Source organism: Lissotriton helveticus, chromosome 7 (genome assembly GCF_964261635.1).
Source record: "Lissotriton helveticus chromosome 7, aLisHel1.1, whole genome shotgun sequence".
NCBI classification, from domain to species: Eukaryota; Metazoa; Chordata; class Amphibia; order Caudata; family Salamandridae; genus Lissotriton; species Lissotriton helveticus.
This window is the reverse complement of record NC_136068.1, coordinates 114,130,355-114,157,152: the sequence shown is the minus strand read 5'-3', so window position 1 is coordinate 114,157,152 and position 26,798 is coordinate 114,130,355. Positions and strand designations below refer to the sequence as shown.

Sequence of the window (26,798 nt, the reverse complement as noted above, 5' to 3'; positions counted from 1 at the left end):
ATTGAAAGTCAGCAGAGAAGCCAGTGCAGAACCCAAAGCGGGGCTGAGAAGCAAAGACAGCCGTAGGATGGAGCCACCAGTATAACCCAACTAAAGGCCTCCTGCGGATCCTTCGGCAGAAGATGCACCAAAGGAAACTGGAAGAGTGCCGAAGATGTGTAGCATGGTCTCTCTGAAAGCTTTGATTTATTGTGTTGGCACCGCTGACTCTGGAAACTCTGGGTGCATTGGGCCCGATTCACAAAACTAACTTAAGACAAAATCCTAAACTTACTACTTTTGGTATTCACAGAAGGCATTTAGTAGTAGTAAAGTTGGGATTTTGTCTTAAGTCTGTCCTAAGTTTGTCTTAAGTCTGCCTTAAGTCTGCCTTAAGTCTGTCTTAAGTCTGTCTTAAGTCTGTCCTAAGTTTGTCTTAAGTCTGTCTTAAGTCTGCCTTAAGTCTGCCTTAAGTCTGTCTTAAGTCTGTCTTAAGTCTGTCTTAAGTCTGTCTTAAGATTGTCTTAAGATTGTCTTAAGTCTTTCTTAATTCTGTCGTAAGTCTGTCTTAAGTCAAACTTTACACAAAATCCTAAATTTACTACTTCTAAATGCCTACTGTGAATACCAAAAGTAGTGAGTTTAGGATTTTGTCTTAAGTTAGTTTTGTGAATCAGGCCCATCAAGACCAATTTTGGAATCGATTCTTCAGAGGATCGGTTGCACATGATGCTCTTGCAACTTCTCTGAGGGCAAAGAGTGGCCAGATAAGGACGAGTCCTGCTTGGATTTTTTATATCTTCTCTTTAACTGTGACTTGGAGATCCCTGAAGACTTCAGCTGCAATGAGGACCTATTGTGGGAACAACCTCAGGAACGGGAAGGTGTCCACACTCTTGACTTCAAGCGGGACTTTTTTTTCTCAACTAGGCTTCCCCTTCCTCTCGCTCACTCATTGTGTTTCAAATTCCACCCTTTGACAACAAAACACAGACAAAGGCTCGGTCAGGAATGCAGTGGAACTTGAAGCTGTACTGAGCTTTCTATGCACTGAGTCATCAGCAACGTTAACGACAAACAATCCGGATGATAGTGTGTCTGCACCATGTAGCAGTTTATTGTCCCTGATTGTCGCGACCAGACTACATGGGTAAGACAAATGTGCAAACATGCCTACGCCCAATGTGGTCTGTTCCTACGTAATACCCGGGGGTACATTCCACCGGAGCATAGTCTCTGAGCCCCTCAATAGAAGACCAGCACATTATTGTTTGTTTTTTTTACATAGTTACAGCAGTAGAAAATTCATCTCCCACTACTAGGGACCATGAATTGTGAACCCCTGACCCTAGAACAATCAATGATTACTTCCTGAAGGTTAGGTATTTTTTAGGGGAAAAAAGCAAACTTATTGGTTTGTACAACCTCCTTAAGAAGAGCACTGCACAAGAGAGATATGGAAATTATTTAACGTTTGAATTAGCTAAAAAGACCTTTAGAGGGTAGGGTCTGTAAATATTTATAGGGTGGGAGTTTTTGATACTTGGATAGCGTTCATGTGCTAGGCATAAACGATTAAATAACACTGGGCCTATCCAAGTCAAACCGGTGGAAGGTTTTGGAGAGGTCTTCAGGTTGGAAAGTGCGCGTTGGCTATTCACTAAGTTATTTCAGTGAAAATGTGTAAATGAAGAATGGAAGATCCCACTTTACTTTTTTTTTTTTTAGTTTGTTCCTTTTTTCCATATCAAATAGATGAAGATATGTGATTGTGTTGATGGAAATGTTAATGATCTGACATATAATCTTATAGTTTTTGGATACATGTGATTTTCAAATATCAAATCTGGATTGTTAAAAATATATCAGTTTTGGTCAAAAAACATATTCAAATGGATAGGTGTTTCTATGTTTATAAGGGTTGAAAACAACTAAAATAGAGTAACATTTGAGTGGCTGATAAACATAGAGAAAGTTGTGAATTATGTGGTGTTCTAGTTGAAATGCAATTAATAATAAATACAAACACATTACTGTGGGTTCTTGTAGAATTGCTGTTACCAATGCGTACAAACATATATGGACTAGCAGTTCCTTGTTCGCTCATTAGAAATAACATACCTTTTGGACATTCCATATGCTAGCTTTAATTCTCCAAGCTTTCTGGGAAGATGCATGACCACTAGTTGAGTATGGGTCAGCATCTCAGAATTGTGTCTTAAGAACTTTGAAACAGGGGGTTTCTTGAAAGTTTTCATTTGTTAATGAGTCCTTCTTTGTTCCACAGCTGATATGAAGAGTGATGAGTTTTTAAAAGAGATTACAGCACTCAAGACCCTAAGCCACCCCAATCTGATTCAGCTCTATGCGGTCTGCACTGTGGGGGAACCGGTGTACATTGTCACAGAGCTGATGAAAAATGGAGACCTGCAGTCTTACCTCACAAGTGAGTATTAGGAATCTTAGGCCACAAAAAATTATGGAAAGGCAGTGATGGCAGGTGGGAACCCTGAAAGCAGATTTTTGGAGATGTGTAAATATTACCGAGGTAGAAGCACCTTAGTGCATCTATAGGGGGACACTGATATCATCCTGATGAAGGCCTCTCAGTACCTAAAATAAGGGTTCTGGTACCAAACCCAAGTGCAGGGCAAAGGTGCAAAATCAGAGGGGGTGTTCATACAGGGAAAGGAGCCTTTAGGACCTGTTCATGGGTGTATAGGGCTTTACCTAGCACAATTTGTAATCACTGTATAGGTAGTTTGTGTTTTTTCTTCATGTATTGGTATTAATCAGAGAGCCCAGCAATCTCACCTACCATGTAAACTGATTTTTGCAATAGTTACTTTAGAAAACTTCTCAGAAGTTGATGTCTCACTCCTTAGTGCTTCCAAAAGAGTTATTATACAAGGAAATTCTACCCTGAGTATTTCTGAGGATAGTCTGAAAGTGTGCCCCTTCAAGGTATATAAAATATACCAGCAATTGACAGCTGGAAAACGTGGATCGACAGAAATAAGTAGGTAAATATCCAATAACACCCTGCAAAGTAAACCCTCCTCTCTGTTGTGGGTTAAGATTTAAACTTACAGTAAGTACATGTAGGAATACCATGTTGAGACAGTGTATGTTTACAAACATGCAATCCTAGAGGTGAACATTTCATTATTCTAATGTCTGTTGGTGGCAATGCTGTAATATATGCCCCTTCATGGTGAATAACAGAGAAACATACTTGCAGAAGAGTTGAGGGGGAGAACGCTCTAGTTTAAGAGGGCGGCCGTGGATGCGCCTGAGCTTTGCGGGTCCCCTCTGCAGCTGGTAATACTCTGTTATGTAGAGAATAGGAGTAGTTGTGGCCAATTGAACAATATACACACATAATAATCTGTAGCTTCATGGGTGAATGAGTATTGTGCACAGCACCGCCCACCTGAATTGAGTTGATACTTCAGGATTGTCAGCTTGTGGGTTAGAGCCAAAGGGACATTTCTTTACCGCCTGAAAGTTAGGTGGCTGGCCTCATTACGTAGGACAGTAGGCAGTAGGTTTTATTAGCAGCTTATATTTGCATTCAGAGTACCTACAACATGGTTATGCCTAGTTCAAAAATCCCATAAAAAGGAAAACCCTGTAGGGCCTGGTTATGGTGGTGGCATGACTTTTTTTGGGCTCCTGTGGCTCCTACTTCTGTTTTAGATGGAGGGCAGGGAGGGGTGCCTTGAAGAAGGGAAACATCCTTTACAACGCAACTTTTACCACGCAGTGCCTTTACGACGCAACTTTTAGAACGCAAACCATTACAACGCATTGCGCTGGGTGGCGCTCTAGGATAGGGAATAGGTTTAATGTACTATCCAACACCTTCCCTACTATCCACGGGGACTGGAGTTGGAATAGTAAATTAAACAATTCACTCTCCAGCGCCCCAAAGCACTATGCGTTGTAAAGGCATGCGTTGTAAAAACCGCGTTGTAAAGGCATGCGATGTAAAAGCATGCGTTGTAATGTCATACATCCCTTGAAGAAGCTTAATCTGCCTTTGAGGGGGAAAACTCTGACCACCTATCTGGCACAATACCATACAGCGGAAGCTCGGCGTCCAGTACTATACTTGTCGGGACCGATTGATACCTACCGAAATGTTGAGTCCTCATCATGTGAACTTAGACCTTTTTGAACAAACTTTGCCATGAGAGATTCTCTCCAGTCCATGGAGGTCCCATTCAACATTGCCGTGGAACGGTACACTGCCCATGTGTTTTCCACCAATAACTTACACTCTGTGACCTCAGAGCTGCACTGTATATAATATCCCATCAATGTATGTACCACTTGTGTGCATTTTGTTCTCAGATTCCTTTACTTCCCATCCCTGTTTTGTTCCATTATTGTATTCTGAAAAACTGTTCAATAGAGAAAATATTTTAAAAACTGCCATCAAGGAGGTATTAGCAGTACAACCTCAATTTTAGAGGTTGAAGAGGGGACGGAAGGCCTTTATGGTTGGCTTGTTTGCCTCCCTTATAGAGGATGATCACATAGAGGTAATTATACCTTGTTTCTCTCTTATGTTCAAGATACTTGAAGATCGACTGTATTTTAATTAGCAACTCTCTACGGTCAATGATAGAGGAAGATACTATTCAGTCTTTAGTGGTATCGGATCACGTCTGAGTGAGCTGAACTTCAGTCTGAAATTATACTAGGAAGTACTTTAACCTTAGAAATACATCAGAAGTGGGAGTAATCTGGACATGGAAGGCCATGTACAGGATTAATTTCACTCTTCTACTCCCATGATCTGTGACAACTTTTAGGAGTAAGTTTAACTAAATAGCTAATAATAAGCCTGAAGTGACAATTCATACCAAACAGAGGGATGAGATGGAGGCTCAAATTACTTATATAGAAGCAGCTGCTACAGTATCGGTTCTCAAAACTCTAAAGGCCTCCCATGTCTGTCTAAGCCCCAGATTCCTGCAAATTGGTAAAAGCCACTACCTCCTGGGGACATCATATGCTGGACAAAAGAAGAAAACGTGGAGGGGGAGTCTCTTCTTGGCTATTGCAGGCAGGGCAGCTTACAGGGAAAGCTTTTGACCAGTTCTTTGTAAATGTGTGGACTGGCAAGCAACACAGTCTAAATTAAACATAGAGTTTCCTTGCCATAAACTGATGTACATCATCAAGGAAGAGTTCAAATAAATGCTGGTCTTTAAAATTGAGGAAGTCAGAGGTTAAGCGGCCTGGTTTTGTGCTCCCTTGGATTTCGGCCATTCTGAACTGCCTATAAGTTTTGACTACTTCGAGCCGTGATATTGTTTGGGACACTTCCTCAGGGTGGGTCCATAGGTTCGGCCGGCCTAGTCTATGGCACAGATCTTTTATGTGTGTGAACCTGGGTAGTTTACCCACCCCTGGGAGCCCCATGACCACTTTGAGTTCCAACTGGTAGGCTATTAGCTCGGGATCGCCCAAAGCCTACGCCAAAAAGTCAGGGGACGCAGTCCAATCTCCTCCTCTATGGGTATTGTCCCAAGGTCCATAGGTAGGGGGGTGAGGTGGGTGCTTTGCGGTAGGCTCAAGGGCTGCCTCATAAACTTGTTCTTGGTTTTGACCAGTCTACCTGCAGGGAGGTGTCCCCAAAGTTCTCCCCCGTACATTACAGCACTCCTGATTTGGACTTTGTATATCTCGGTCAGTGGGCCAGGTTGTCTAGATGTTGAGTTCCTGTAAAGTTTTGATAATCCCCCTGCCATCTGTGCTAACCTTAGGCCCGCCTTTTCTTGCTGTGGGCCCCACCCAAATGTTTCCGTCAATGTAACACCCAGATAATCGAAGACAGCTACCCTCTCTAGCTGGATACCATTTAAAGTAGGATTAGGGTGAGATGTTTTACTAGGATTAAATACCATATACTTGGTTTTTAGTGTGTTGATCTCTAAGCCCCTATTCTTGCAAAATAGAGAGAAGCTGTCAAGGGTCCTTTGTATGCCATGGGTGATTTAAATAGTAACAAGGTGTCGTCCGCAAACATCATTGCTGGCACCTTGCCATGGGCGAGCTTTGGGGCATCGGTGTTGGCTACCTCGTTTAATTGGTCCACCAGGGCATTGATGAAAAGACAGAACATGGTGGGGGCCAAAACCCACCCCTGCCTTACACCCCTGTTCACTGGGAAATGTGGAGTCAGTTCTCCATGTTTCCTGAATCTCACCTGGGCAAATATTCCAGTGTGCAGTCTCTTGATCAAGGAGAGCAAGTAGGACGGAATGCCCAGTTGCTCTAGAACTGCCCAAAGTTTGTCACGGGGCACCAGATCAAAGGCTGATTTAAGATCAAAGAAGATCAAATAGAGGCTTCCACCCTCTATAGTCACCGTCTTCCAATATAATAATTGGAGCCTGAAAATTTGGTCGATGGTAGAGCTATTTTTACAGAAGCCGGCCTGGTACGGACTCAGGATCTCATGCTCGTCCACCCAGGACTGGAGGCACTCCAGGAAGATCCTGGCAAACAGTTTCGGAGTTATACCAATCAGGCTAATTGGCCTGTAGTTGGTAGGCAGGAGGCGGGATCCCCTCTTGTATACTGGGAACATTTCTGCCCCTAGCCAGGTATCCGGAATTTCCATGCGCTTTAAAATGGCAATAAATATTACACATAAATATGGGCCCCAGATATTGGGCTGCCGGGGAATCTTGTCTAGTCCAGGGGCCTTTCCAAGAGGAAGCTTCCCAATTGCACTAAGCACTACGGTCAGGGTGAAACCTCCATGATCTTCAGGGGGGTTCCCCCACAACAGTTGGTGAGATTCCCCCTGTGGGCTCTACAATGACCTGGGTAGAATACAACGATTGGAAATGAAGTTTCCAAACATCAGCTGCAACATTCGGCTCAATGGGTGAGCTCTCTGGGGTGCTGGTAGTCCGAACCAGGTTCCAAAAGGCCCTCATGTCTCTGTTAGTGAGGGCCTGTTTTATTACATCCCATCTTTCAGACTCCCACTCCGTTTTGACTATCTTTAGGGTGTCACTATAAAGGGTCCTCCTGATTTTTTTATCAGAGATCTGTCTTTTAGTTTTATGGCATCAATGAGGGCACCCTTTGCCGTTCGGCAGGATTTTTTAAACCAAATGGTTTTAGGGGTCCTCATGCCTTTAGAGTGTATCAAAGGATTAAAGATGTTGGTCAAACAAGTGGTCAGATCTGTATGGATGGTCGTAAATTGAGCAGTAGTACCATTGGAGTTGAGGGTTCGTGCAGCCTTTTCCATTACCAATAAAGGTGGAATGATTAGGGAATACAAGGCAGTGATCTTGCCTGTTGACTGCTTCAAGGTTTCCCACCTGATTCGCCTCCTGTTGTTGTCTAAAGATAGATTGGTACCAGTGAGGTTACTAGTAATTTGGGGACTGTAAGGTTCCGGAAGCTTAAGATCAAGTACCGAAGCGTTATGGTCGCTGTCGTGTCTAGGCCAGTCAGCGAAATCAACAACACATTGCCATATACTTGCTTCCACCAAAATGTAGTTTAATAAAGAAGCTTGCCCCAGTCTATTGAAAGTGGATTTTTCAGATTGGTCTGACTTGGTACGACCGTTGCATGCCCTCAATGAGTGGGTTAGTGTGACTGCGTTGATCTGTAATACCACGGGGGTCCAAGCTCTCACCGGAGGGATCAGTGGTTCGGGGATCAGCCAAAGGGACGCCTCGGCAGTGAATGAAGGGTCAGTAGGGAGAGCTAAGGGCTCAAACTGACAGTTAAAATCACGACCTATCATCAACCTGGTATTCGGGGGAACTAGCTCGATGAATGCAGTGAGCACATCTATGGTCTGGGATTCCTGGGCAAAAGACACCGGACGGGAATAGATGTTAATAAATGCAATTTTGGACCCAGCATTAAAAGTAAGGAGGGTATACAGGACGTCATCCGAAGAGGTGTTCAGCTGTTCAACAGTACAGTCCAGGTGTGTGGCAACCCATGTGCCTAACCCACCCGATGGTCTGCCTCTGCCGCCCCGTGGTTGCTAGCACATTAAAAGTTGCAAAGCCCCTCATGACAGTGTCCTCTCGGACCCAGGTCTCCTGGAACATACATACATCATGATTTTGTACAAACTGTATCCAATCAGGATTTTGGAGTTTGTTTTTCATACCAGCATGGTTCCATGACAACACCCTGAGTGGATACCCAGGTTTGAGGTGACATCACACACGATAATGCCAGAGGGGTTGATGGCGTGTGTCAAGGTTGGCTCGGTGTCTGATACTCCCACTAGGAATCTATTTTCGTCCTTGGTTGCCATTGTCAGTTCAGGAATGGGGAGGCTTGGCTGTTTGATACCTCTAGGGAAACGCCTGCTGTGCCTTGGGGTCCCAGGTGGAATTTATGATGAGGATCACCTAAAGCGACTTGTAACTCACCGGCAGTGTTTAGGGAGTGCAGCCCTGTAGTTTTTAGATTAGGCTCTCTATTAGCCCCCCCTAGCCCCTGAGTGGGAGAGGGATTTATTTCAATCCATAACTCTTTTTCTGAAGAGGAAAGGGTCATCCACTTGATGGAGGAAGCATTTATATCCTTTATCCCCAGCCAGGGAATGTCCCTACATGATGCACTTCATACTGACCCATCACCCTAGTCAATCACTATGTAACATTGTTTATGAATAGTCTAGCACCCTCGCTGGTTTTGATGTTGATGGAAAGTGTCCATCCAGACCATTCTGGTGTTATCATGGGCCAACAGTGTCCTGATAATAGAAAACACGTTGTCTACCTGGTTGTGAAGGCTCAACAGGAAATCCATCTTTGCCCTATATGTTCCATTAGACACTGGGAATGTTTTTGACCGGGTGGAGGGGTGCTTTCTAATCAAAATCCTATGGAAAGTTGGTCATGGGCCTAGATTTTTCTTAGTGCTAATGCTGCTTACTATGCTCTGACCTCTAGAATAGGCCTAACCAGCAGAATTTCTTACCCTTCGAGTTGTGTCTAGCAACTCAGTAGGGGGGCCCCTCCCCTTCTATTTGCCCATAGCATTACACCATTTGAGACTCTAATTAGCAATAACAACCTCTATTTAGGGTATCCAGGTTGGTCCAGGCTTACATAACACTTATTTATTTGTGGCCAAAGTCCTCTTTTGAGAGGTCCCTGTCTAGTTTGGTGACACAATTGGAAGGATCTGAGAAAGTTGAGAAGTTCACAGTCAATCTATCCAAATTTGAGAAGCCTAACATGACTTTGTCCCAAAAAAGGGCTCAGTTATAGAAAATACAAACAGAATTTTGTTAGAATGGAACAAGCTATTAAATACCTCATGATGAACATCAAAGAAAGCCAGCTGCGGCTCCTCCGCAACAGCAGAGGAGCATCACCGAAGTGGCTCCAAACCAGCAGCTGGAAAATTAAACAATATTTTATTATCGTTTTGTTTTTCTGCTGCTGGCTGAGCCAACATGTGTTAGGAAGGGAAGGGGCCGGGCCATGGGAAGAAGGAGGAATTGAGTGCGATTGCACTTTTAAGTGCGCATGTCTGTTTGGCCGACTGTCTTAGGTCGGCCAAATAGACATGTGCACTTAGGCTTCTAATATTCTAAAGCCAGGAGAAAAAATGGCACAGACTCCCTGTGCCTGAGCGTAGCGTCAAACCAGCCACCTCAGGCCAATCCCAGAACTGCTCGAATAGTATGAGAGCAGCGTCTGGATTGGATGGCGAGACAGTTCAAGGCACTGCTCGGAGCCACAGGAGAACCGAGGAGCACCAAAGTGCGAGGTGGCGGCAGGATCAGGTATGTTTTTTTTGCATTTTTAAAATAAATTCAAACACCCCCCCCTCCCCTACTGCCGCTGCTCCCTGGGGCCCAGTGACTTCATATTGGCAGCAGCCGTGGCTGCAGAAAGCCCTATATGGTATATAGTGTTCTTAAACATTCAAGGGCTACTGGAGGTTAGACTCCCGGATCTGCTAATGTATAATAGAAGAACACCATAAAGAGTTTTATGGCCTGATGGAGAGAGCGATTTTACAGTTGCAAAATCATATTTGAGCCTTTGCAAGCACAATTTTTTTTTTAAATGTACACAAGATTAGCAAATGGACAACTAACAACCCAATTCTTAAGTGCTAAGATATGCCCTAGTTTTGAACCTTTTATGGATCTAATCACAACTCCGCTTCCCAAACGCTTATATGTCAGATTCAGATATGGCAACCTTTTGCTGAGGTTCCTTGGCAACCAGGCCTTTGGGTTATCACTTGAACTATGTCCTGCCTGTGCTTGTGCGCAGGAGTCAGTAGTACACATACTCTTTTTCTGCACAAAATATCAACTAATCCGCAGGAGGTGAATACGACCGATCTGCCTAAACATCGGAGCCAGTCAACATCAGGTTGCCTATAGGATCTTAAAAACAGACACCTCTGACCCAATTGTTTTCGAAGTTAGTCATTTCTTATTCTCCTTTTGGATTAGTTGACAGAAGTTCCTACCATAGAGTGTGACTGCTGCTACTACCAGAGTCAAGCTCTGCAATTATGAAATGTTAACCACTGGCGAAAAAAACAATTAGTGTATTGTATAAAAGATCCCCTTCCAATACTTTTCAAGCGATGTGTTTTATAACTGTAAAACTGTTACTTGGGCGCCCCACTGTGTTTTATGTTTTAAAAAAAATCTTTTTATCATTGAAAGAACAAGAAAAACCAACGGCAGATGCCTTACATCATGGAATAAGCAACAGTTATACAAACATATGGCGAGTAATAGGCGGATAATCCCCCAGGTAAAAGCTAAATCTCAAGATGGAAGTGACGTGCGGCCATATATAATACAATAAATATCAGTCCAATCTTATCGACATTGTTCACAAGTCCACCACCCATAGGAACAGGATTATAAAAAGTATGGCAAATTCAAGTGGCAGGAGAGCATAGCACGATAGAACAGTGGACAAAAAAACAACAACCGCTACCAGCTTGCAGCAATTAAAGGCAATACATTGTAGAAGATCCTGTAAACACAACCACCCCTAGGACCCGTCCACCCACCAAGTAGGATAACCCATCAGGAAGGCACCCAATATCAGGATATGAATAGGATTTTGAACATAAAACGAAAACACAGACAATACAATAAACCCCTCCCCCCACCCTGCACCCCTGCATATGGCTTTCGCCTAACCCCAACTAGCAGTGTGCCTGTCGCCCCAACTAACTAAATTCTAAAAGTAGAAAATGGGGGAAGGCATTTCCGTACGGGTTCCCGGTCCCTTCTCCCCCCGCCAGAAACAAGCAACCCCTGCGATGAAAATAAAATTCTATCCAAAAAAACAGAAAAAGCAAATCAGGGGGAGCTGTAATACACCGCCCAATCTCCCGTGAGTCCAACAGTAACAAATCCCACATCCGTTAATGCCGCAATATCAAACCCAGTCAATCGATCTCAGCCTTGGCCCTTCCGATCTATCATGCAAACCCCTCCGGTGGGACCACCGCATCTACAGGAGAATCAAAGTGCGAAAGAGTCCAAATAAATTCAGTCCGAGACAAATCAAAAACGTTAATTCTTTAAGAACCCCATTCGCACAGAAAAGCTCCCTCATTGACGGAAAGTCCCAATGCTGTTTCCTCCACAACCGTACTGTAACCAAAGAGGGAAAAAATGTTGTTGCAGTCCGAGAACAGTTACCAACAGGAGTCTCCGGGAAGGGAACGCCAATCAGTTCTCCCACAGTCAGCAGCGATGGTAAGCTTAACAATCCGTTCGAAGCGCCAGGCTTGCGATCCTCCAATGCACTGACCAAAGGCTTCGACACCTCTTGTAGCACGGGGTCCTCGTCCGGAGTCAAAATGGTCATCGTGGGAATCTTAGATAGTTGCAGTTCTTGCAGTGGATCAGAGTCCGGTCTCACAAACCCAGTCTCAAGTAGGCCCGCAATCATTTTGTGAACCAGGGCTTCCACATGCGAATAAAGTGCCCCAATGGCTGCCAGGACTGTCTTCAGCGACGGCTCGTGCTCCGTCCGGTTCATCACTCCTCGCTCGGTACCGACCATATTCACTTCTCCCAGAGAGCTCGCTCTCTCCGGGGGAACAGACAAGAGCGGAACAGATGGCATCGGAGGGTGACTGACCGTTCTCAACGGCAGCGATCTGTACTCCGCTGGCGCGAGCGAAGACCCCAACCCACCGAACCCCGGCGGTGGCAAACCAGGTCCACGGGACAGGGACCTCCGCCCACAGCCGCAGTCGTGCCACGTAACCTCTCCCTCAATGTTAGTCAATCAAAATGACCGCCGTCAAAATCGGGCAAAAAACGACCTCCACTGCGATAGACCGGACCCTGCCTGATTCCCACGGCCGATGTTGTTCAACTGCAACCCAGCTGGGCCAGTACTCGAGGCCCCGGCTCTCCAGCTGGACTAGGCCGCAAACTTTAACTCGACGTAACTCCGTCAACCAAGCCGGTAAAATTCTCGGGATTGCACCATCTGAATGTACACCGGTTCATCCACATGGACGTCGGGCGTAAAAACAGATTTATCGACAGGATCATCTGGCAGGAGACGGAGGTCGGCGGAGCCGGGAGCCTAAGCAGCCATCTTGTTTGCTAGCATAGCTCCTCCAGCTTTATGTTTTTTTTAAACGTTTTTTTCTTGCGGTTTATGACTGACTGACTGACTGATGGTATTTCTAAAGCGCACTAATGCCGAGGCGTCTTGGCGCTAAGCAAGGTAACCAACTAAGTGCTAACCGATGCATCATTGAGTAAAAAGCCATGTCTTTATTTCCTTCCTAAACAGTCTACGGCTAGTGATCTGTCTAAGGTGAAAGGGGGTGAGTTCTATAACTTTGAGGCCAGATGGGAGAAACCCTTGCCTCCTCATCGTGATCTTTTGATTTTCGGAACATTGACCAAACGTTGCGCAGCAGACTTCAGGGAACGGCTTGGCTGATATCGAGAGAATAGAGATTGAAGATCTAAAGCCCCGTCTCCGGCCAAAGCCTTATGAACTAAGCATAATGCTTTAAACTCCACCCGTCGTTGTACTGGGAGCCAGTGTAGTTTGCTAATTGAGTGGGAGGTAGGATGATACCTGGGCAGGTTGAGAAGTAGTCTCGCTGCTGCATTCTGGACTGATTGCAACTTTGCCATTTGAGCAGTGCCAGCTCCCAAATAAAGGGCATTCCCATAATCTATTCTAGAGAAGATGGTAGCAATTATGAATGGTTTCCTGAGAGAAAAAGGGATGAACTGCAGTATCTTTATCAGCCCTTTTAGCATGAAAAAGCATGCTGAGACCACTTGGCTAATCTGTGGCCGCCAGGAAATGTCTTTGTCAAACACTATACCAAGATTCCTAACTTTAGTCACTGGAAGCGGACAAGCCCCCGCTGAACTAGGCCACCAAAGCTGATTCCAGATGGAAGCTTTTTGGCCAAACTCAAGGACTTCTGTTTTTGCGGTATTCAGCTTTAAAAAGTTCAAATTCATCCAGGACATCACCTTGGACATAAACAAGGAGAAATCGGCTGCCTTGGTCTCAATTGAATGCGAAACTGACACTATCAGCTGAGTGTCATCTGCATAAGACACTAGCTTATGGCCTTGTTGTTGAATTAATTTCGCCAAAGGGGAAACATAAACATTAAACAGTGTAGGCGACAGAGCAGACCCCTGCGGGACTCCACCTGGAAGGGTAAATGTTTCTGATTGGTGACCATTCCAGAGGATAATTTGTTCTCTGTCTGACAAGGAGGAGGTGAGAAGATCCAGTGCTATGCCCTTGACACCAGAATCCCTAAGCCTTTGAATAAGTACCTCGTGGTTTACGGTATCAAATATATTATATTCAATTATGATACAGTTTTACTTAGACAATTGATGTACAAGTTTTATGGTGTAGGTGTAGAGTATAAATTACTGTAATCTATGTACGTGATTAGGTTCGATGCTATCGGTTTGGGATAGTATTTTAAATCAACTTTTAGCCATATATTATGTATAAATCTTACCCTCGGGCATGGCAGACCATTTAAGGTTTTTGTCTCTGGAAGTGTATTCTTGCTAAATTTTGCGCAATTGGACTTATGAGGTGTATTTATGTAGACCAATGAATGTGACTGTATTATCCTAAAACAATGTATTGTACATCTTTTTTAATTTTTTTGCAACTTTGATGGCGCATGGCCGAGTAAAGTATTTCTACCTAAATGTACAAAACCCAAATTGTTACCGAATTGCAATTTGGGTGTTAGACAAAATACAGAATCGCTATTTGAAAGGAGCGTGTTATTTGCGATCCTTCCAAATACAGATTCCTTAACTTATGTATTAATGTCGTGCAAACAGAATCCAGTCACAAACATTAATATTTTACTACCAAATCCAAATTGGTGATAACCATTCACAAAAGGGAAGGGGTTCTCAAGGGATCCGTTCCACTTTATGAATGCTGAAAAAAATAAATTTTTAGGAGCAGGCAGTGAACGGAAACATCTTTGTCTTTTTTTCTTTCCTAATCATATCTTGTTTTCCTTTTAAGAACTGAGCTGCATTTAATTCAAACAAAAGAAGAAAAGATTGCTTTATTTAAAAGCCATCACAGACATGGTGGTCTGCTGATGCCAGCTTGAAGATGTCAGGGGTGGAGGGGTTTGCCAATCAAAGGGTGAAGCAATTTCAGGGAAATTGTTGTCGCTGACAAACTATGCAGTCAATCTTTATGCCTATATACTGAATGTCGGTGATTATGTATTACATGTTGAAAATCAATAGAAAGGAAATGTATGAAAAAAAAGGAAAACTTTTAGCTTGCAGTGGTATTCTGTGGTGCCGGTTTTCTGTCCAAATAAGGTCCTGGTAAGAAGGGATTGTACCTGAGGGCTTCTCAAAATCTAGCTGATAGTTTGCCTCATCTTGTTTTGGTGGTTTGTGGTCAGTTTTTTTTTTTTTAATCTGGTTGAGCAATAGCATTTCAAATATGTAAATTAATAAACAAGGTGCCTGTTTCCTAGATTGTGACCAAAAAGTTGTGAACAAGAAGAGCTTGATGCAGTTTGCCTGCCACATTGCTCAGGGTATGGCTTATCTGGAGGAGGGAAACATCATCCACCGAGACTTGGCAGCCAGAAATATCCTTCTGGGACATGACCTGGTCTGCAAAATCGCTGACTTTGGGTTGGCAAGGCTCTTGAAGGTGAGTGTCACAAATGTCTCCTCCAACCTTCTAGATTCTCTAACATGCATCACTCTGCTCACCACAATTGCATTTGGTAAATCATGGAGAAATACATGGCTGAGAGAGATAAATCAACACATTAAAGTAAACAAAGCATTAGCTGAGGGATTGGGCAAGGTGATGATCTCTGGAGTGAAGTCAGAATTAGATCTCGAAGTTATGCATGCATTTAGGAGAAGACAGTCATTGGAGTTATCGCCGGAAATCATGATAATCCAGACTGGGAACAAAATTATATTTTTAGCTTGAAATTAGATTAGAATCCACACTGGAAAGGAGATTTATAAACTGATCCTCGGGTCTTAGGTGAGTGAGCTGCATGCACCAGCAAAAGTTAGACGGCTTGCAATCAAAGTCCTAAGGTCACTGAATTCAATGAAAGTTCATTATACAGAGGGCAACATACACCAGCATTATTATCCGACGGTCACATCATTACAGGGCTAGATGGCAATGTGATAACTGTTAGTCACTGTGGGATTTCACCTGGAGACCAGGACTATAGGAATAATTGTTTGAAAATATCTGGTTTGCTTGAATATTTACTGTCTGTTTTTTTCTACTGTGTCCCAGGATGACATTTACAATCCAAGCTCCAACACCAAGATTCCAGTGAAGTGGACGGCTCCGGAAGCGGCCAACTTTCACAACTACTCCTTGAAATCAGACGTGTGGTCCTATGGCGTCCTGCTCTATGAGGTCTTCTCTTATGGAGGGCAGCCCTACAAAGGTGAAGAAGATTTCTTCATTCACAGCCTAAAGTTAAAGGATTCAATGTCTATTATGTAGATAGAAAGGAAACAACTGGGATCCTTCTGGAAAATCGCAGGTCACCAGGATTGCTGCTATGCAAGTTATGAAAAAGAGGGCAAGGGGATTTGGACAGAAGCAAGAAAGAATGCATATGAGGAAAATAAAATGATCGTAATATTGATTTCAGTTCTCTTAGATGTAGAAGATACGTTGTTTACTTTGAGAGGCTCAAGTTATGTACATATCACTTAAGAGAGTACATGGTGGGCCCTTGTCCGGAGGACAAGCCCTGCTCTCCAAATGCCTCCTCACCACTTCAGTGCTGGTAATTCCTCCAGCTTGAGATGCATATATAGGAGAGGGCACTAAATAGGAACTTTATGAGGATACCAAAACATGGTTTTCTCGTCATTGAAATTAGCACTACTTAGAGTACAACAAGTGAGAACACTACTCCACGGAATAAGCTAAGTGTAAGGTTGGTGTGGTAAAGCCAGGCCCAACACTTGGTTCTAAAATGTAACCTTACCCTAAACCCAAAAATCTAACCTTTACTTTATTCCTAAACAGTATCTTAATCTGGATTCTTGCCTTAAGCTTAACCCAAAATGTTATCCTAACCCTAAACCCAAAATGAAATCAGAATCCTATCCCTAACCATAAGGCTAAGCTTACCACCTCACCCCATTCAAGCTGTCACCCTACCCTGTACCTTAAAACTAACACTGCTTTTTACACTAACCCTAACAATACTCCTTACGCTTATCCTACTACTTACCTCTCCTGATGTAGTATAATTCTAAGTAGCAGCATTATCAGTATTGGTAATTTTGATGAAGTGGCATCTATGTAAGCGTAGATCAATGTAGTACATTCTCAGTAGTGTGCACCCTATTTTCTGCTTTCTTTTGCAATTTGCATATAGATTCCCAAATCTCTTGCGAGAATGGCAGCCAGGACATCCTGAATTATCCAAGTCAGACACTCCCCTAAACATGGCTTGTACACTGATGCCCCCTTTTTGTGTAGACAGCCAGAGCATATTGTAGTTTTCTAAAAATGCATATGGATTAGTTCAAGGAGGGCCCTTGGAGGTTAGATCAATAGGGGTACATGCCTGAGATGAGACCAAAGCAGCTTTGGCAGTAAGGGGCCAATTATGAGTCTGGTAGAACTATATCCCCAACCATCTCACCCGATTAGGAGTACACTGCTTGCCGACTCGCACCCGACATTTCCCACTGAAATTCCTCCTGCTTAAGGCAAGAAGAATTTCTGTACGAAAACGGGCCATGGATCTGCACTGCACAAGTAGGAAATAGCCCAGTAAATGTATCCCCAGAATATTAGTTCTTATTCCAGGCCAAACAATGTATAATCGCTGCCGAAAAAGTGGTGTTCCAAAGTCGGGGTTGCCCTTGAAAATGGGGGAAAGTTTGGGGTAGGTGGGTGTAGTATAGGAGACACTAATGGCTCTCATCCAAATAGGTCTGTGTAGGTAGGTCCGACACTGGGGGATTAGTATATTAAAAAGGGATATAGATGTTGTGTCTTTCCATATTCATAGTCTTGAGCGCAAATGTTGAAAATTTACTATATGCAATCAGAATCGTCCAATAATGCTGTATAAGAGTTTCTATGCTGCTGAATACCTGGTTAATAAATTTAATTTAAAAAGAAAACTGTAGAATTGCATGGTGCAGAGGTGGAATTACCAGACAGAATCAGGGATTCCAGTGCTTTTAATTTCAGCAATTCGCAGTTTGTAATCTGGGTCTAACTGCCTTAGGGGGGGTTGTCTGCGGGGCGAAGTGTTCTTTATGGTACAGCACGACTCAATTTTGTGGGAAATGGAGGACGTTGGTGTCTCTCCTTTAAAGAACCACCAAATTGAAGTCTTTCCAAGAAGTGAAACAGTTTTGTGAGATCTAAGTGAAAATTTTGGGCTCCCTTAAAATCCAAATTACAGAGGTTTATGACTGTCTTTTAAGATCATTTTTTTAATAAAGAATAAGGAAAGATTGTTTTCCTACTCACATGAAAATTTGTCAAATCCTTACGCTGAAATGATAGCTCGGTCTATAGACAAATTTGGCAAATCTAGGATCTCGCTGTCTTTGGTCCAACTTGATAGCTGTTGTGAAGTCTCTTATCCATTTCACCAGTTAACCATCACAAGTGGCCAAGGAGGGCTTAAGATGATATGCAGTAAAACTTCTTACAGAATGTTCTAAACTACCCCATGCTGTGCCGGTACTGTGGCGGAATCTTGTACTGCGCTTCCCTAAGTTGTGCCTGTCGTGTGAGAGAAGCTTGCACTGCTGTTGGCAGTTGTGTGTCTGTTCTGTATCGGTAAACAGGCTTGCACTGGTTGCATGCACACGGAGAAGCTTGTATTACTGATAGCCATACTATACCAGTTATGTAATTGAGTAGAAATTGCACAGCTGAAGCCAGTGTGGTAACTGTTCTGTATGTGATGGGCAGTTTGCACTGCTGCTGCCCATGCTATACCCATTTTATGGTTAATTTATAGTCTTTGTTCTTGTGTTACATCAACCAGAAACACTAAATCAACCTATTTTTCCCCTAACCTTGCCTAGGTTGGAACAACCGAGAAACTATTGAACAGATCTGCAATGGATACCGCCTGCCGCGCCCAGAGATCTGCCCTGCGGACGTGTACAGTATAATGCTGGAGTGCTGGCGGGACCTCGCCCACCTTAGGCCCACTTTTCGAGAACTAAAACAAAACCTAAACTCTATCCTCCAGAACATGTAGTAGCAGTCCTTGGTATTAAGAGACAGTGGAATGGAATGGAATATGAAAGTATTCTTCCTAACCTGATTTTATTCTTTAAAGTGATCTAAAGTTGCATTTCAGATGGCATTTTCTCAAATACATTGCACCAAACAATGTAGGTTCTCTTTGATTGGACTACTAAGCCAATGATGCCATAGGCAGCGAAAAGCTGCGTAGGATCAGTCGTGTCTGAACCGGATTTCAAGATGGCCATCCCCAGCTATCTGCTTACAGACCAATTGTGTCTCTGATAGTTCAGGGACAGGCACATGAGCAAAGAAGAATTACTTTTGTATTTGTTTGGCAGAGTCCCATGTCAGCACCACCTTTCTGGAATTTGTAAGCTTTGAGGCACAAGGACAGTGTGAGAAGCTTGCATTGCTGGGGTGGAGTTCCGCCTCCGGTCCCCTCAATCTGACAACGCACGAATGCCTAGTGACTTAATTTATAATAAATACTGAGTAGGCTACACAAACCAACTTATTATTAAAGGCTACTACTGAATAATGCCTAGGTAAAGTGTACATGTTTGCTACTCATCAATGCGTTCCAGCAATTTATGTCTCTGTTGAGCTTACATCACCCCGACAACTATCCAAGGTAAACCCCAAACTGCTCCAGTTCAACTCCAGAATTAGCCACAAAAGAGTTTTAAGTAGTCTATGTCTATAGCTCAGAGTCATCGGAACATGCATTATTGCCAAGGGCTCTTCTAGCAAGTCCTGGATTAATTACTAACAGGATTAAGTTGCACTGGGTCTGAAACTCGTTAACTGCTTGTCAAAATAACACCGTCGACTCAGTGGGATCCCTCTTGCATCTGTCTCAGTGTCCTATACAGCATCCTCCATTTATAGTATTCTGGGCAAGGAATGGATGAAGCCAGTTGAGAGGGGACAGAACCAACCCTTAACAGAACCAGTTTTTGGATCAGAGGAGCCTTTGAAGCCAGATGGATAGGCTTCTGTGAACGATGAGGTCCACAAAACATAAAATCTTGAACTCTTAAAGAGAAGGTCCTGTGGCGAGAAGCAAGGCCCTAGATTTATATGAGAAACCATATGCACTCCTTCAAACCACGGGAAAGCTGCATTTCACCAAGCAGATCCTTGCAGTGGGAGGCTGAAGAAGGAAGAGGAGAAGAGTCAGCATATTATATGCCAGAGATGTTATTCTTTATTCAGATGTTTCCTCTTATGGGAGATGATAGAGCCCTCATCTGGAATGGTGAAATCTAAACTCAAAGGGGCAGATTTATGATAACTGGCGCATCCCCAGGGATGCGCCAGTTATTTTGCGCCGCAGCTCCGCCACCCATGGTGCGCCGCATTTACAATGTGGCGCACCATGGGGCAAAAACGGCACAGATGCGTGACGCATCTGTGCCGTAAAGGGGGCGCACTGCTGGAGTTGCGTTGCAAGCGTGACGCAGCTCCAGCAATGCTCTGGGGGGCCCTATCTTTGCAATGCTGCGTCAAGACCTACGCCTGCTTCAAGCAGGCGCAGGGTTTTGACGCAGCATTGGCCTGAAAGTGACTGAGTGAAATCTTATAGATTTCACTCAGCCACTTTTGCGAGGCGCACCTGCCCCGGAACGCCCACCCTGCGCCGGAACGCCCACAAGTGGCGCAGCGCTTTACAACGTGACGCATCTGCCTAGATGCGTCACGTTGTAAATGGGTCGTAGGGATGCGCCACGTTTACGCCGCAGTTGCGTGACGCAAACGTGGCGCATTCCCAACATAAATCTGCCCCATAGTACTGTGCTAGCCGTGGGGTAAAACAAACAATAAAATATCAGCTAAATTATCAATAATGCTGTTTTATTGCAAGTTTATTTGCCTAAAGACATTTATTAAAAATGTTTTTTAAGCAAATGGTGTGGTGGTTTATGGTACACAAGTAGACTAACTGATTCTTGTAGTAACAGGTTGGGAAATAAAGTGTTCCCACTCATTAGTTGGTCAAAGGAATTGAGGTGGGATAAGGATAAAAAAAAAAGAAACGTTGATCCAGTAATCTTGTTGTGGGCTTCTCCCTTGTATGAAGGCTTGAAACACTTCTATGTTGTATTTCATTAACCCCTTGGCTGCTGGGGTCATTCGCCTGCCGTGCTGGGGGAAGGGAGGGCGGGCGCGCAAGGCACCCCGGTGCTCATGACGAGCTTAGCTCGTCATTAGCCACGTTGGTCGTGTGCTCATGACGAGCTAAGCTCGTCATGACCACACCCGTTTCATTAGAACGCTCGCACAGCAGGGAAATTTGCCCAGCATGCGAGCGTTCCAACGATCATGACGAGCTCAGCTCGTCATGAGCACAAGAGAACCGTGGCTCATGGCGAGCTGAGCTCGTCATGAGTGTGGGAGGGGTTAAACGTAATGTTGGCTGCTTCTAACATTATGAGAAGATCTGTGTGTAATATTGCTTGACTTAGTACAACGTCTGGATTATTCAGGGGAGCAATATTCAATACTGCTTTATCTAGAATTGCGGTCTATTAAATTTCAAGAAAACTTTTTAGATCTCAAGTACTATAGACATATGTTTTTGAATGTCAAAGATCACTTTGAATATGGTCTGGTTATAGACGGAGATGTTGAAAGAAGGGATTCCAGGAGTTGTAACTTAATGGACATTGTCCAGGGTGCTCCTCGACATCTGCAATGAGGGCCTTGGATAGAGATAGTCGTTCATGGTATGAAAAGCTTGCCGAACCTGATACAAAGTTCTTACTTAAATTCTTATCCCAGCTGTTGGGAGTGTGGTGCATGGAAGTGAATTTAGCAGAGAATCAAACACGGATCTTTCCCCAAACATCATCCACAAGCCATCTGAGGTGAAGTAGTCCTTGAAGATTGCAGAAGGTGAGGATAAGTCATCTACACATCCAAAGTCCATTGAAGAGGCACAGATAAGACCGAAACTACAGCACAGGTGAAAGAATTACACCAGGAGCAAATCGCAGGCTCTGTTTATACTTGAGGAAAGAAGCCCGCAGAACGAGTGTGATTATTGTGATCACTTGGATTAAATTCTGCTGGTGCATTCTATAAAAGAAGTGAATGAAAGACAAGTCCCATTATTTTTTAAAGGTGATTTATTTTGGGATTGTGATCAGAACTGTTTTGGCTTATGTGTCAATCACAAAGTAAAAGTAGGTGGAGTTGTTTTGAGTCTTTATCAGTAGATGAAAAATAGAACCCTGTTTCAGGCATGCATGTTATTTAGGGAAGATATGGTATTTATCAGGGAAGAGGTTCCTTTACATCAGGTTTACAGATCTGGCAGCATTTCCAGTCTATGCTATTATGTGAGCCTGTTCTGTAAGTTGCAGGCAGGAAAGAGGTGGACATAGGAATGTTACTTTCCAGGTGAACGCTATGCTCTAGTCTCCTCTAGCGTTATGCAACTGTAAAGCAGAAAGAGATCAAATAAAAAGAGTATTCACAGATGGAACAGACCCCCACAGATCTGATCCCCCAGTCTTGAGATGTCAGTACTCTAATGGGGGGGATGCTCTAAACAACAGTGCCTTGATCACAAAAGGAGCACTGTCGGCAGCTTCCTTTATCCTTTGTGGCTTGCAGAACCTCACGACAAGGTCTTACAAGAAAGGAGGTCATGAAATCCGGGCTCTGCATTATAGCAAACCATGTTGCCTTCAAACCACGACAGTCCTGAAATACGCATACAGCTTTACATGCTGCGACACCTGGGAGGGCTTGGCCATAGACAATGTAACCCTTAGCAGCTTGTTGGGCCTTAAGAAAGAAGACAGACCTGAGCCTTTAAGGAGCTAGAAAAATGGATATCATTTCAAAGGATGGAGATTTTCCAACCCTTAAAGTGGTGCAATTAGAGGACTTTTTTTTATTTTATAGAATACATGTTATTGTTACAGACATTTCAATGATCAAGACAGTGTTATACTGTTGTTGTTGTATAGCTTTATTTCGAAATATTTATCATTTCTTAAAAGCATTACAGTACAAAAACAATTTTAAAATATAGAACAGTTGTGCAGTTCGACCATCTAATACAGAAAGGCAGTACAATACAAGACAGTTTAAAATGTACAACAATTGTGCAATTCAACCATCTAAAATACATTTATACAATAAACAGCAATATACCATCATTAGGAAGAGTAAAAAAACACAACATCAAGTGGCTAAAACCAGAAGAGTCAGGATGGATGACCTTTACTGGAGGAGCAATTTCCTCACAGATCTTATCCTCCTAGCCCATCCCAGAAATTTTGCCAGGCAGCAAGCAAACAAGGGGTGAGTATCTGATCTTAGAATCTGTAAGGCCTCCAAGTGTGACCGGGTGCCCAGCCTCAAGCAAAGGGGTTTCAGCCATCTGCGACGAGGTGCAACATACGCTGAACACTCGAACATTAGATGGGCGATGGACTCATCCCTGTTGGCACAGAAAGGACAGGTCGCAATGGTTTGCCAGGGTGGTTTCCAGCTCGCTGTCCATATACCTAGGGGCAGAACTCCAACCCTAAATTTAAAATACAGTGCCATATCTCTCGGGTTGGAGATCAGGTCCAGGTAAGGTTCTCTAAGGGGGAGATCTTTAATAAGCAAAAACTCAGCAGCAGATCTACATAGGTTGGAGTGGCTCGCTCTCTCGTTTCCCACCCACGACCAGAATATTTTCTTTAACAGCTGTTTAGGTGGTGAAGATCTATTGGCCCAAGCGTCTCCCAGGCCCAGTTCGCAAAGGAGGCGCTTTACTTCCATGAGCCAACCGATCCTATACCAGCCCGGGGTTGAGAGGAGTTCACGCAGGGCATCTGCGTAGCTTGAGAGTTCAGGAACATTCCATATGCGGGCCCATAATAGAAGAGGGCGTAGCTTTGCCTGCTCGGATATGGAGCGTGTGCCTGTATCAAGTAGGAGAGGAAGAGTGGGACAGCTGTGAGGTAGCCTCATTAGATCTTTATGAAATTTGTTCTCAAGATGGGTCAGAGTGTCAAATTTCTGCGTACCCCAGAGCTCTGCCCCATACAACACCGCACTCACTGCTTTTGCCCTATAAATATCTAATATCACCCCGATGGGTTTAAGGGGAGAGGCACGATGTTCTTTTAATAATGCAGCTGTGACCCTCCTATGAGTCAGAATGATTTTTTGATGGTGCGCCTTCCAACTCATAGAGTCACAGAGTCGGATGCCTAAATAATCGAATTCCCTTACCCTTTCGAGTGGGACTGAGTCAAGGGTTGGAGGGTGTACTGTCTTCCTAGGGGGGTTCAAAACCAGGAACGTGGTTTTGCTGATGTTAATGGCCAAGCCCCTGGAGTCGCAAAACTCCTGGAACCTTGAGAGCAACGTTTGGAGGCCTAGCGGGGTTTTCGAAATCAACAGGGTATCATCTGCAAACAGGAGCGTTGGTATCTTCCTGCCCGCCAGGGAGGGTGCGTCTGCTGGTAGTTTAAGAAGATGCTCCACCACTCCGTTTAGGTATAGTGAAAACAGAGTGGGGGCTAGCACACACACCTGGCGGACGCCCCTGTCTACAGAGATACGAGATGTTTTTTGGCCCTGTGCGCCCCATCTAATTTGAGCAAAGTTGCTTTCGTGAAATTTGATGATCAATGCCAGCAGGTACGGGGGGATGCCCAAGCCCTCAAGAACAGCCCACAATTGGTTACGTGGAACTAGGTCAAAGGCAGTCCGCAGATCTATAAAGGCAAGATACAGACTGCCTTTGCCCAGCTTAACCACTTTCCAATAAAGCATTAGGAATCGGAATGTCTGCTCAATCGTGCCAGTTCCTGATCTAAAACCGGCCTGGAAGTCAGACAAGACCTGCTTTTCTTCGGCCCACTGCAAAATCCTCCCTAAAACTACTTTCCCTGCTACCTTCTGGGTAGAATCAAGCAGACTTATGGGACGGTAGTTGGCAGGGTCGTCCCTACAACCTTTTTTAAAAATAGGGACGACTTCCGCACCCCTCCACGAGTCCGGGAGGCATCCACCAGACATGGCCTCATTCAAAAGTAGGGCAATGAGTGAGCTCCACACCTCCGTGTTGGTCCGGAGCAAGTCGCCAGGGACACCATCTGGGCCTGCCGCCTTATTAGGCACAAGACACCTGATCGCTTCTTCAACCTCCTTGGCTGCAAAAGTGTGGTCTAAATCTGTGTTAGCTACCGGCACGCTGTGTCTGGAACCCCTATTCTGTCCAGGAGCCCCTAATGGATTAGAGTAGAGCTTGGAAAAATGAGCCAACCAGACCTCCCCTGTGATATTGCATGTCAGCAATGAGTCGACCGGCCTATCCCTGCCTCTGAGCAGGGCCCAGAAACCCCTTGAATCCTTTTTGGAGCTGGCGTCCATTAGATCTCTCCAAAAATTTGTTTCATGGGTATCCTTTGCCACTGCTTGGGCTTTTTTATAATTTTTCCTAGCGAGTGTAATCTGAGCAGAGTCTTTCTTTCCAACCGCCCGGATGAGATCGCTTTTGGCTGCACGACAGGCAGGGGAGTACCATTGGTCTCTACCCCTAATTGCCAATCTCCGAGTGTCCCTGGCCCTACCCTGAGGATCTATAAACAGGTTACTAAGGGATGCGATGGTCTCTGTGAATGTCGTAAGAACGTCATTATCAGAATCCGTGCACCTAAATGGAGCTTTGCTTTTAACATTATGTTCCCAGCTTGGGCCATTCTCACTTCGTCCGCGGCGACTTTCGCCCATTTTAATCGCCTACCACAATTGGATGGTACAACTTCGTGGGATGATTTCCAATTGGATCGAGGCGATGGAGGATTCCCTTCTTCCCACGGGAGGGCAAGGGTTAGGACCAAGGGATTATGATCGCTATCGGTTGTTTGTTGGACTTCCATGTCTTGGAAATACTGCCATAAGTTATGGTTTAGCAGTATGTAGTCTATTCTCGAGGTGTAGCCCACCCTATTAAAGGTGTGCGCACCCCTAGAATCTGATTTAGATCGGCCATTAGTGGCCCTAAGGTCATGTTCTAAACAGAGAGAATTAATATCAATGACATTCTGAGTCCATTTTTTAATTGGATCAAGAACGAGCAAGGGGATGCCTCTCTTAGCATCGTCTTCCCAGGTGTCCAAGATGTCTTCACTGGCTAACGGTTCGAAACAGCAGTTGAAATCTCCAGCCAGGACAATGAGGGAGTCAATGTTGCAACCACTGAGCTCCTCTTCGACTCCAGTTGAAGATAGCAATGAGTTCCCCCCCCCCCTGCCCCCCCTGAGATACAGATTGAACACCTCTAACTTCCTGCCCCCCGGGCACTGTATAGTGAGTCTCATGAGGTCTGGAGATTGGATATTTATGTGTCTTATGGAGAGCCCCAGTGTGATACTGACCCAGATAAGAAGGCCACCAGAAGGGCGGCCTTTACTGCCCTGAGGTTTGGATGCTGGTACAGAGTAGGTCGTGAAACCTACCCTGTGGAAGGGTTCCAAGCACCAGGTTTCTTAAAGGAGGCAGATCCCAAAGGGGTCCAAAAAAGAGTTCCAATCTGGCTTATCGAAATTTCGAGCAAGCCCTGCCACATTCCAACTTAAGATCTTGAGCTGGGAATTATCTATGGATCTATTGTGGATCGAGGGGGCAAGGGCAGGGGAAACAGTGTTAAAGCCGAGAGGCCGGGAGGACTGAAGAGGAATTGTAGGTGACAACGGAGCAAAAACTATCTCACTCACAATTGCAGTAGCACTGGTGGTACAATTGGTGTTGAGAGAATGCAGCGAGCCCTGTACAGGCAAAGCCTGAGTCCTGGTTTGAATAGGGGGGACAGGGCTAGTCCCAACAAGGGTAGTCGACAAGGGACAAAAACCAACTTCCACCGAAGGTGCATGAGGCTGAGTTGGTGGTGCCAAGTCAGGGGGCATTGGTAGTCAATCAACATCCTCGAGACAGTCGTACCTGTTTGAGGTTGTTATCCCGAGCCAGCCTCTAGTTGGATTATGCTCTTTGGAGGAATACCCCCAACTGGGCTGATAGGGAACCATGGAC

At 44.4% G+C, this 26,798-nt stretch overlaps 1 protein-coding gene across 3 annotated transcripts in view; it reads left to right on the top strand.

Moving 5' to 3' along the window:
• The window catches only part of SRMS (src-related kinase lacking C-terminal regulatory tyrosine and N-terminal myristylation sites), a 127,597-nt gene that overhangs the window by 67,296 nt on the left and 33,503 nt on the right, over window positions 1–26,798 (top strand). Inside the window, exons 6-10 of one of the 3 annotated variants that reach the window (XR_013598492.1) lie at window positions 2,267–2,425; window positions 15,007–15,188; window positions 15,804–15,960; window positions 18,587–19,954; window positions 20,076–20,663. Coding sequence is in view for 2 of the 3 variants with exons in the window: in XM_078651645.1 (XP_078507771.1) it covers window positions 2,267–2,425; window positions 15,007–15,188; window positions 15,804–15,960; window positions 18,587–18,765 (677 nt within the window). In the remaining variant the exon portion in view is untranslated. Of the gene's footprint in view, window positions 1–2,266; window positions 2,426–15,006; window positions 15,189–15,803; window positions 15,961–18,586; window positions 20,664–26,798 lie in introns of those variants that run through there. The other 2 variants (XM_078651645.1, XM_078651646.1) reach the window with 2 other exon arrangements.